We start from the raw sequence: 12,165 nt of genomic DNA, 5'->3' as shown, positions 1-12,165 counted from the left end.
TTTTATTAACTTTATGCTTCCCAGTTACTTGGAGCAGGCTTTTCCTTTTATGGCTTAGTACTCTGTCCCAAAAAACTTTTAAGTAGGCAACCTGCAAGAGTTTATTGTTTTTGCAAGAATCTCTTCTACACAGAACCTGGATTTCAGATATGGTTTCCTAAGAAAAATAAAGAATGCCCTTGTTTTTTGCCACTGCTGCTATTTAAGCATTATTTGTACAGTATATTCCCCCTTGCAGGAAACCTTTTGGACAAACTAAAGATCTTCTTGTTCAGATCAATGCACAGCTAAAACTGACAACTGACATTCCATTAGCACCTTTCTGGAGGCAGCACCGCAGCAGCTATGCCTCCTGCTATGGTTCTGGAGGAGTCCGGAACAGCAGTTTGCCAGCCAGCTGGCCAAAAAGTAGTTCTTTAACCGAGGTCTGTAGCTGGCAAATCCTCCACTTCTTCCCCCTTTCAAGTGTGGTTAACAAGGGAAGAAGCAGGTGGCTAAGTCTTCACTTTCTGCCTCAGGCTAGAAACAGCTCAGCAAAGGCACCCAGGACTTTAAGCACTGCCTCAAAGGTTCTCCAGCCACCGATAATTAATTAAACTTGACTCTACCCAGAAAAGAGATTTTGTTCTTTTTAATTTTTCAATTTGATCATCAGGCCCAGTTTGGAGAATTAAGTACCATTATTTACGCAGGTTCTTTCAGAGTCAGAAGTACACAAGCACTGACCATACCTATTTTTCCCTGCTCTCTCCACTCCTCTAATCAGAATTCTGCAGTTCCTTCCCTTAAAAAAAATTCAGTTCATGAATTTGTTTTTTTTTCCAGCTTACTACTACACCCAGTGGAAAGACCCTTGAGATGGGAAGTCAAAATAAAACCACTGAAAATATAACTAACAAGAAATAGGATACACTAACAAGAAACAGGATAATCTTACATATGAACAAAAAATAGGTCAGACCTTCTATATTTATCCTCACCAAAACAAGATTTTCAGAGATAAAATCTTGGACCAGATAGTTACTTGCAAACGTAATCAACCAGGAGAACAGATTCCACAGTAAAAGAAATAAATTACCAATAAGCTGTGAAACACATAAAGGAGTGTCCCATTACTGCCTGCTTGCCTGCACCAAGCAAAAATACTCAGATACAGAAGAGCTTCCCTTCCTGAGGGCTTAATATTCACAAGTATGAAAGAATGCAAGAGAACCGCATGATGTAAGACCTTAGTCAAAAGCCAAACCCACAAAACTGAAATCTAAATCTAATGTACAGTAAAATCAATTAACACGATCTCAGATCCTACTTATTTTTCTCACAGGACTTTTTTTTTTTTTTTTTTTTTTTTAATGTTTGGCCATCTTTGCTCCAGCATTCATAGCATTGTTTTAAAAGGCAGCACTGGTTGCTTTTATAACAGCAATCACTCGTTCCATCCCTAAGTAAATCTCAGGGATTTATATCAGTAAAAAACTATGTCACTGCTGGAACACATGCATACATATACAATCCAGGAATGATGGCAAAGTTACGTTACTGCAATAGGTACAGACTGCTGGTTACCTGTAAAAATCAAACCCTGTACTTCAACTTCAAAAAAAGACTAGGAAGAAAAAAAAAAATTTACCCCAGAACTCACCCAACAATTGCTCTGCTCTGCACTTGTACCACCTGCCCACTCAGCTCCAAACCTCCTACATTTAGGTTCTCATGTTGTGTGGTACACCTGATAGTTCATTTTACAGTACCATAATTTTTGGAAGACGTTTTATGTGAGGCCATACTTGAGATGTAAACAATGAAATCTTAACATATAATAAATATCTGGAAAAATTCTGAAATGATAAGTGATCTCATTCATTCTGCTGAGGTAGCTGTAAATATTAATTAGCCTGTTTGGAAAATTAAATAAACTTTTTTTAAAAAATCACTAACAGCTCAAAAAGTGGAGCTAGAATAATAGAAGGTTCCAGCATTTCAGTACCACCACAGTAACAAGTGTCTAGGTGTAACTGAATATCGCAGTAATTACAAAAAGTTTCCTAAAAAATGCACCATGATTTCTGGAGCATAAACATAAGCCCATTTCGTCTCTTCAAAGTTTAGCTCAACTCAATCTAGGTAGAAACCAACAACCGACCGCAACTCCCATCAGCTTTAACTTAAATTTTCAAGGATTGAGGACAAAAAATATTCAGCCACCTGCCAATCTCATCAGTCAAAGAGGAGAAACTTTCAGGTCCTATGGCCTACAATGCAACATCACTGCCATCCCTGTTCTAACTACTGTCTAACAGCCTGTCAGGGGAACAGCACATTTCTTGGAAAGGACACAGAAGTAACCAAACATTTAAGATTTACCTGATTCAGCCATCTCCCCCTAACCCTTCTCTTCAAAGAATGCCAGTAACCCTGGTTGCCTTTGGAAAAACCTGCACAACACACTAGAAAAATGTGTTAAGTGAAGAATTGTTTCTGCCAACTGTGAAGACCAAAAGACAGAAGATGGGAATGGCTCAATCTCAAAAAGGCTCTGCAGAGTATGCGGTCTGTCTTTAGAAGAGACTGCTACTACAGAGGGCACTTTTCTTGGAAGATAGTTTCACTAAAACGGCAGAACTCAGACACATCAATGCACACCAGAAACTCAAACCTATCATTGTTAATCAGGCCCCAGAACTAAGGGTTCACTTCTAGCTCAAAAGTACACTATATAGATGGCAACACAGAATCTGTGTGCTTGAAGGCACAATAATCTTACTCTGAGAAAGTCAAACGAAACTGGTGAAACAGAGTGAAGCCTGCCAGTGTTCACATCTGCAGAGCAAGTCAGGCTACTGCATATATTGGGGTGAACAGAACATGATCTAGAAAGGTAAGTCACCGCTGGAATGGAAACTAAAAGTAACGGTGCAGGAGTCTGAACTGTTTCAAGTCTGTAAAGCACTCTGAATTGCTTACAGGGGGAAAACATCCAGAAAAACGAATGATAAAAAAATGAGGTTAAAGGGACACTCCAAACTTTCCTTAAATTTTCTAACAAGCAAGATGGAAAACCAGACAGTACAAGGAAAGAGCAAAGAGGCTTCCATGAAAACAGCCAGAAGGTCAGAGGGGTTACTGGAAAGATTCAGAGGCAGCTGTAACATGATTAATTTGTACTCAATTGCAATGCCCACACAAACACCTCTGGCAGACGTTTCCTCTTACATTCCACCAAGTCATGTGATGGGTCACGTGCAGCTTTTATTGTTCAGCCATATTAACATCTTTTTGAAGTCAAACTTGGCACATGCAACAAACGTTTTATACTGACTCACTGGAAAATACTGTAAAAACTATTTATGATCACACAGAGAAAACTATGGGCCAATGTCAGAAAAAAGCTTGCACGTAAAATACACACAGCAGCGGGTCATGTCCTAGTGCAACAAGATTAGCCACATACATGTGTGCTCGATACTGCCAGGGTACATCAGTCTGTTCTGCAGGCTCTGGGAAAACTTGGTGGTGTTGAAACTCAATGGTGAAACTGTGCAGAACTGTCAGAGGAAATAAAAAATGGCAGTTACATTTTCTTAATGAGTGTTTTCTGGGTTGCTCCTTACAATATTTTCTGCTTTTTCATTTGGAAAAAATACTTTCATTCATCTCTCCATGCATGTCACAGAACTCTTTCTGTAAAAGCGGGTACCAGCTTAAATCAATCTTTGAACCCCACATTCTCAAAAGTTTATGGGATTTTATTTAGTTCAACCACCTAAAGGCCTGCATCAGGTAGAAGCTTATGGTTGAGGAGCAGACTAATAATTTTCTTCAGATAGATGACGTGGGAAGCAAAAGATATCAACAGCATAAGAATGGCAAGTTTATTTAGTAAGAGCTTCAACAACACAAGCCAGCCTCTGAAAATAAGGTCACCAGTGCCAGAATTAACTGTGTTAAATTGTCAGGAGATGGGATTATAGAGCTTTATTTTCCAACTTCAATGGTTCTTATGAGAACAAGGGGAAAAGGGCCTGGATCATTAAAGCTTAGAAATTATGGTCTCCATCTATCAGATACACAATGTAACGTTAGCTGACGTGAAGCAGGAAAAGCTGAGAAATATATTAATTCACTTTCAGACAGCAATTTCAATAAAATCTCAGAAAAACACACCAGGCTTTAGGCCTTTAGACTGAGAATGGTGTTGGCTTTAAGACATGACATTTTTTCATGGGCTGTTTTATAAAAGGAATAAACATTTCATTAGAAGTTTATTGAAGCTGTTTGTAATTGCTAATAAAATCTGAACTACTGAAACCTCTAGAAGCTCTATAAATACAACAACAGCTTCCTTACATTTTGCACAACTATTCGTACCAATATAGTAGAATAGTTCCTTTGAAAACCTGATAAGCAAACCGACCGCAGCAGCAGTATGTGTGAAAGGGTACTTGTGCAGCTAAGGCGCCCAAGTCCACAGTCACATTCTGCAGTCAGCAGTATTCTCTCACAGCAACTTTTGGCTTAAAGGGAGACTTTACATAGAAACACAAATCACAAGAAAAAATGTTTTGAGGTTTTTACTTTACCCCCCTTTTAAAATACTGATTTATGAATACTGAAAGTTACCGTTAAAAATGGGACAAAAAGGCTCACAAAGCATTGTTCCTTATCATCCAGATAGCAAGAAGTCAGCCGCGCCCACGCAGCAAAAACATGTATGCTGCACACAGCTCTGACAAGGACTTGAAAGACAGGACTTTGACAGGAACGCAGGAATCGACCTCAGCTTGACTGTAACACGGGACTCCTCCATTATTTACAGTAACCGTACATCTGCACCGTATTAAAGACTACATGAAGCAGTAATTAGTGTGCTGAGACTTCTCCCCAGATGTTTTGGAAAGTCTTTCTCATGGCTTACCAAAGGCATCCCACCCCTCGTTTTCCTCCTGACCAGGTACTGGGGCCTGCGCAGCGGGGCGAGGGGGATCCAGCTCCCGGGCCTGCGGGCACAGCGCCCCAGCACACCCCCTCCGCTTCCCACCCGCGCCTTCCACCGTATTTTAGGAACAATATTCGCATTGTGAATGAGAAATCCTGGAGAACTGCTGAGCCGCAGAGTTTGTTTACAGTGTTAAGGGAGTTATGCAAGAAATTTAAAGGACGACTCGATTCCAATCAAGCAATATGGACGTGGGTATCAAATTTAGGCAACATCACGGCAACTACAAAGTACAGCGGATTCCCACAACGTTTTCCGCTGGGGGAAGCTGTCGAATAAAATTGAGGTCAAAACCTTCAGACTTCAATGGCGACGAAATCCTTTTATTTCCTTTGTCATTTTCTTTGGGGATAAGCCCTACCCGAAGGCCGGCCCGCCCCTGGGCCGCGCCGGGCGGGCCGGCGGGGAAGGGGCCGGTACTAACCTCGGGGCGAGCATGGCCCGGGCGCAGGAAGGCGGCCGCGTCCCCCCGGCCCGCCCGGGGCCTCAAGGCTCGGCGAGCGGCTGAGGCGCAGAGCGCGGCCCCCGCCGCCCTGTCACGATAAGAGTCCCCCGCGCCGCGCGCCCGGCCCCGGGCAGCGGCCGGCCCCCTGAGGCGGCTGGGCGGGAAGCCGGCCCGGGCTGCCGACACGGCCGAGAGGGGACGAGCCCGCGTCCTCCCCCCACGTCGCTGTCGGGAGCGGCCAGCGCGGAGCCGCCGCCCCGGCCCCGGCCGCCCCCTCACGGCCCGCATCGGCCCGGGCAGCGCCCGCCGGGGGCACCGCCACCGCCCGCCGCGCCGACGGGAAACGCCAAGATGGCCGCGCCCGGCGGCAGGGCCCGGGGACGCTCGTCGCCTCTCCGCGCTGAGAAATCATGGCGCTCCTTCAGGGCCGGCACCCCGATCCTGGCGGAATGGGTTACAGCCGGTCTGCATGTCCCCGAGGCGCGTTACAGCCTGAGAGAAAACGAAAGGAGGCTGCCCAGGCCAGCACTTTCGGTCTGGGAGAAAAAAAATCACTTATTCAACTAGAAATTAATGTAACATTTTATTCCAAATCTTACCCTTACAGAGTCATTGTCTATAGCAACCGTGTCCATAACATTCTAATTCTCAAGAGCACAACTTTCTAGTAAATGGTACATCTGTCAAACCGCAGGAAACATCTGGGAAAATGGTTAAATAAGAAGTGAGATTAAACCTTTGTTTCCATACGGTTAGGATATACATCTAGAATAGGCCTGTAGATGTTACTGGTTCTTTTCTTGCCTCTTGCTTAGATATCAGACTTTTGGATTGGTGCTGGATTTCACCCCCGGGCAGAAAGGATCAATCAGGGAATGTGAAGGTTCCCTCTGAGGAAAGGCAAGCGCAGCCCCTGGGGCGGGACGGCAGTGCCGGGCGCCAGGGCCCAGCACACCAGGCCTTGAGCCAGGCTGGCAGCTCCGCCGCACTGCCACGGCTCCTCACCTCCCAAGGGAGCCCGAACCCACTGTGGAAGCTGTCCGCTCCTTTCCAAAAGAAGGAAAATGGAAGTAGAAAACATTATATGAAAGCAGAATTCTGGAGTGAGCTAGCTAACAAAACCCTTCTGTCTGCAAGTGGAGACACCTGAGCTAACATTGCCTGATTCTTCAAGTACTTAAACATCTACCCGGATTTTGACAGATGAGGTCTTTCTGCAAAGGACTGATAAGCTATCAATCAATTTTTACCCCTGAAGCTGTTCATAACAAGCATTTCACATGCAGTTGGCTATACCCTCCTGAACTCAAAGGGACTTGAGTACTTTCTGAAAATTTACCCCCTTTGATAAGAACTTCTGCTAAACTCACTGTTAAATATTAACTCAGCTATATTAGCTCTTTCAAGTCCACCTCGGAAGCTTGGATTTAATGTACATTTGTTGGAAACAATTTAAGATTAATTTTGTGTAGTGTGTGATCTCCATTAATAAAGAAGAAAATATATCTGATTGATTGGGTCCATCCTTCAAGCAACGTACACACACAAAAAAACCCAGTAAATTGGGAAAAGCAGTTTGAAACCTGCTCTGTAATCCTTTGTCCACTGTAATCAACAAGGGCCACATTGTAACAGTTTCACTGGCAATACGGAGGATTTCAGCTTCAACTGCACTGCTTTGAAAACACCAGGTTAATCCCAAAATACTTTAAAGCCATTTCCCTGCCAAGAGAACAGAGTGAAGAGGCTTGCAAGCGAATGAGAGGCATTTTGGGTGTTCAGAGTTGTGTGTTGTGTTCTGGGTTTTTTTCAATTCCAAGTTGTCACAATCAAATGACAGTGTAAATGTATTTTTTAATACCACATAAAGTCTGGAACCAAAAAAGCAGTAGTTAGCAGCAACAAACTTCTCTCAAAACTCCCATGCTACCGCTGCAACCCAGTTCTAAATCTTTCCAAGCCTTGCTTGGAGCTGGAGCCAGCCTCCACCACAACAGGGGATTGATTTTCTGCAGAACATTTCCATCCTGCATTCTCAGCCAGGGTCAGGGAATGGTAAAGAGGAAGGTGATGGAGTCACCCTCTAATAAGGAGCATCATGAGCCCTTCGGTTCTTACCGAAAATTCCTTGCTTTGAGCTACAGGCTTGACCAGGACACAGCTGGCCTTGGTTTGAGCATGAGGTTGGACAAAATGACTTCCTAAAGCCCATTCTAACATTAATTATTCTATAGTCTTCAAATCCAGGTAACTTCCAGGACAGCTTAGGACAGATTTTTTTTAAAAAAGGATGCCAGAGTAATTTCTATTACAGTGTCATTACAGTGAGCAAACTCCATTAGATATTCATGGTAAAAAACTTGTGATACACGGCAGCTTCCAGACTCCAGGAAGGTGGCCTGGCTTTATGGACCAGATTTGCCATGATTCTTCACTGTAACAAATGTGAAGACACAATCCAGAATTTGAAAGAGAAGTGTCTGGGTCTGTATGGCTATGTCCAGAACTAAACATCACCTTATGCAATACACACTAAACTACCTTATTCATGTGTAGACTTTTTTTATTACAAGAAAAAGCCAAATTATGTGTCACACACATCGAGGTGTTTATTCCCCAGATGTCTACTTAACAGCTGCAAACTTTTGTTGTAAGATGATTTTCACATTGAAATCCATTGTCATTGCGACCTTAACGCCAGCCAACCAAATGAGATTTGTGACAAAGAGACTGAGGGGAAAATATTCCGTTCATAAGCCTGCTCGTCCCAAACCAAAAATACTAACTTTCAGCCCGAGGTACCCAACAGGCGGGCAAAGACAGGAGGCCCTTCCAATACAAATTCAAATGGTCAGTTCCACATATAATTTTACCAGTAACGCAAAATCTGAATCCTTTTGAAGATGTCAGTGACATCAATTCACTTTAACCTTAAACACAGTGATGCGATCCCACAATTTGCTAGCATACAAACTATTTTTAAAATTGCTGCACCACAGCAATAAAGTATTAGCCATAACCGTCCCTTGCCCAAAAGCAGTGAAGAGTTACAGATGTGCTAGTTCCTACTCAAACTCAGAGAAGCAAGACCATCCCAGTGCAATTTCTTTTTTTTCTTTTTTAAATAAAAATTAAAAGGTTGTACTCTTGGCATTTACACTTTTTTTTTTTTTTTTTTTTTGCTTCTTGGCAAACAAACCAAGCCGAGAGGGGACTCTGAGCAGCTCCCTGCAAGGACTCTTACGGCAGCGCCGATGCCCGCTGGGAAAAGGCTGATGTCAGCTCTTAAGAGCTCCCTGCAAGGATAAGGAGGCCTTTGTTTTCAGCTGAACTGTGAAAATGAGAAAATGCCTCCAGCCTGACAAACAAGAAACCCACATAACACAGGTCAGGCCCGAGACCTTCACTTAAAGGTACAACACACTTCACTCGCCTTCCCCTTACATCGCAATGCCCAGGTAAGAGTTAATTTTACACAGGGCTTGCCATGAAATCCTAAATACACCTTGGAAACAGAACAAAGCAGCTTCATTTGTTCAGAAAGACTGCTGGAGCTCTCCAGCCACTTTACCCATACATAAAGAACTTGTGATTCTTATATAAATCAAGTTCCTAATTACTCTTCTGTAAATCAAGGTGATTTCAGTGAAGTCATACGAAAACAAAGGCATGTTTTAACTTGAGGCTTAAAATAAGCTTGCTTCTCCTTCACAAAGCACTAAAAATGAAGTATGGCACAAACAGCACATTCTACTTCAGTGAATGCATTTTAAGTGAAACATTTGAGGGACATACAAGAAAGCATGAAATGCAAATAATTCCATATGACAATGCGTAGGTTTTCATTTGGGGTGGAAGTAGTTGTTTTTCCCAAAGGAGAGGCTTATGGGTGTAATCTCTATGACCACAGAAACACAGAAGCCTTATACAGTCCAGTACTCCGTCGTAAGCAAGGTAGGCACTTTCCCATACTGATCTTTAAAAATTAATCCACAAGGTCCCAAGTATGTTTTACAATCCTAAAGCTAAGAATTATCTCCTCTGAAAAACAGAGCCTTCGATAAATTTTCTTTGCACAGGAATTCCATTACATATTGTAGAAGCCTAGTAGGATTGTCAGGGCTTTTGATTCACTCTGCTCCAGAGACTACTCGAACAGTTGTGTTTTTCCATGAGAAAAGTAAACACACTCAAGTACAACTCAAAGAACTTAATCAAAGACAACACATCAGGGAGTTACACCTGAGCAGGGAGTATCTCAAAGCATTCATTTTCCAAACAAAAGGCTGGCATCACTGGATTTCTAATAAAATACCCAAAGCATTTAAATGGATTCATTCCCACTGAAGCACAGTGACCAAGATGCTGGGGTGCTGGTATCTCAGAGTTAACATCAAACTGCTAACAATTCATTTATAAGGACCCACAGAACACAATTCTTGTCCTATTTAATTACATTTCCAACCACAATATGCTGGTGTTAAAGAGGATGAACATACAACTGCTTCACAGTTCTACCAACCCAATCACAAAGACCCAAAGGTCTGAACGAGAGCTCCTCGTAGTTATAAAGACTTCTGTCTTCCAAGCTCTGACTTCCAAATAAGAAAGATCTGCCCATCTGGACATTCGGAATAACTGAAGACATTCAGCTAGAGGATTTAAACACTGCTCTGTGGGCAAGATGCACGGTCTGTACCCTAATATTGACTGGGGCAGCTACGCCCAGTTTTTGCATCACCCAGTCTTTTGTCCTATGCTTTCAGGGGACTTTGTCCTGAAAAGTTAAAAATCCATAGACTTTACATTTCATCTTTATAGTCCAAATCACAAAAATGTCTTTGCCATCACCAAAGAGATCGTGCCACATCTAGCCTCCACGTAATGCTCCAGATCTCTTATGGGTTTGGTTTTCTAAACTGAATCCTGTCAAACTCACACTTCTAGAACCTCCAAGGCACTACAACGTGACTGCCATCATTACGTTCCATAAAATATTTCTTCCCCCAAATCTATACTGTCTTTTCTTTAGTGTGAACAAGTCAAGCTCCTATAACACACTTCTCATCTCCAAAACAAAATTCTTAGGACAGTTCCACAAAGTTTGTGTAATTCATTTCTATTGTTAAACCAGAACACCATAATCCAAGAAGGAGGGAAAATATGAAAAACATTCCAAAAAAATAACTTCATTGTTGGTTGAGCCAGGGAAATGGCAGTAAAAGTCAGAGAACACTTGTGAACTTTTCCGATATATCTGAAATATTTATTCAGCTACTTCAGATATATCACAAAAGTTTGAGTTTTTGTAATATTCAATTGAAAGCATATTTTCATATGGCCAGATCAAACTTACAAAGTAAAGCAGAAAAAAGATGGCCTCATGTATGCTATTTTAGACTGTTTCATCTGCAGTACATGGTTTAATTGAAATAGATTAAGCCCCATCACACAAACACTAGACTACCAGTGCTTTTTAATATAAGAAGAAAAGATGCACATTTCATATACAAAATCACTGAAAGAATCTACCGAGTAAAAATGCACCATACTGGAAAAGATCAGATAACTTCAAAATATATCTAAGAGAGCACATGAAATAAATGTCTGTATCTTTTAGTTTTGAACCTCGGTTGCACGAGTCTGTTGCTTCAGACTTCATTATTTTTATGGCCTCCACTGTATAAAGTGTTATAATGCACGTAACTGCCAGCTGTGTTTTATTTCGTCCCTAGCAATCGAGTTTTTTTTTTAAAAAAAAAAAAAAAAAAAATCACACCTCTTCCCACAAAGTTACCTAACAATTCAAAAATGCCATTAAATGTCTTCAGCTGTGTCACGTACATACACCACAGAAAAGCACCACACAGGTTCTTTCCAATACCAGCATTCTCAGCTCCGAAGAAAGGCTATAAATAGTTAAGTTTTTAGGAGAAAGAACAAGGTATGCTGTAAATGAGAAGTCTCTCTCTGCTTGTGAGCTTTTATTGTTTTGCATTACTTCAGTGCTGGATTCCTGATTTGTTACAAATTCCAAGACTGCAGACTACAGGCCCAGCCTCTGACTAACACTCTGGTGATTTATTTGAGGATAAATACCTCTGTTCGAATCTTATGACTGAACACAACAGTCCACAGCAGCATGGAATGCGAGGAATGCAGAGGCTACAGGAGCTGAGGCAGCAGGGAAAGGAGGCAGCTATCAGGCTGCCCTGGACTGCTGAACCGCTCTGATCACTTCCTCCAGTCAAGAATGAAAGGAATTCTCTAAGCCAGTACTTCATGCCAACCAGGCGTGCATTCCCAGGAATGAGAACACAGCAAGAATGGCATTTGACGATTACCCAACACATGCACCTAACTCATCAACACCTTACCTGTACGAAAAATTCCACATCTGACTGTCAGAGCTGCGGTGCAATCCTCGAAGTAATGTTTAGCAACAACTGCAGCTTGCCCAGTTGTCAAGGCAGACTACAGAGCAGCTGGCTCACAATCTCCTGGCCTCAAAAAAATGCAAAGCACTTCTGTTTCTCCTCCTTCTGCTTCCCCACCCCCAGCGGCAGAGAGTACAGAGCGCTCAGAATCAGAGGAAGTGAAAGGAGCAGATTACAAAGAACAAATGAACAATACTTTAGGAACTACAAGGTGAATGCGTATGTTTTACTATAAATAGTTATGTTGAGCTAATTCCTGTGACTTCATGCTGTATGAAAACAAGAGG

The 12,165-nt window shown here is 42.3% G+C and overlaps 1 protein-coding gene across 6 annotated transcripts in view; it reads right to left on the bottom strand.

Annotated features, from left to right (window-relative positions):
• Window positions 1–12,165, bottom strand: part of VGLL4 (vestigial like family member 4) — a 91,981-nt gene that overhangs the window by 13,895 nt on the left and 65,921 nt on the right. The window contains exon 1 of one of the 6 annotated variants that reach the window (XM_040592515.1): window positions 5,421–5,544. The exons of the other annotated variants lie outside the window; for them this stretch is intronic. Within the exon in view, the coding sequence (XP_040448449.1) occupies window positions 5,421–5,434 (14 nt within the window). The 5' untranslated portion in view covers window positions 5,435–5,544. Of the gene's footprint in view, window positions 1–5,420; window positions 5,545–12,165 lie in introns of those variants that run through there. 6 annotated transcript variants of the gene reach the window in all.

Source organism: Falco naumanni, chromosome 4 (assembly GCF_017639655.2).
Source record: "Falco naumanni isolate bFalNau1 chromosome 4, bFalNau1.pat, whole genome shotgun sequence".
Taxonomy (NCBI): domain Eukaryota; kingdom Metazoa; phylum Chordata; class Aves; order Falconiformes; family Falconidae; genus Falco; species Falco naumanni.
This window is presented reverse-complemented; position numbering and strand designations above follow the sequence as displayed.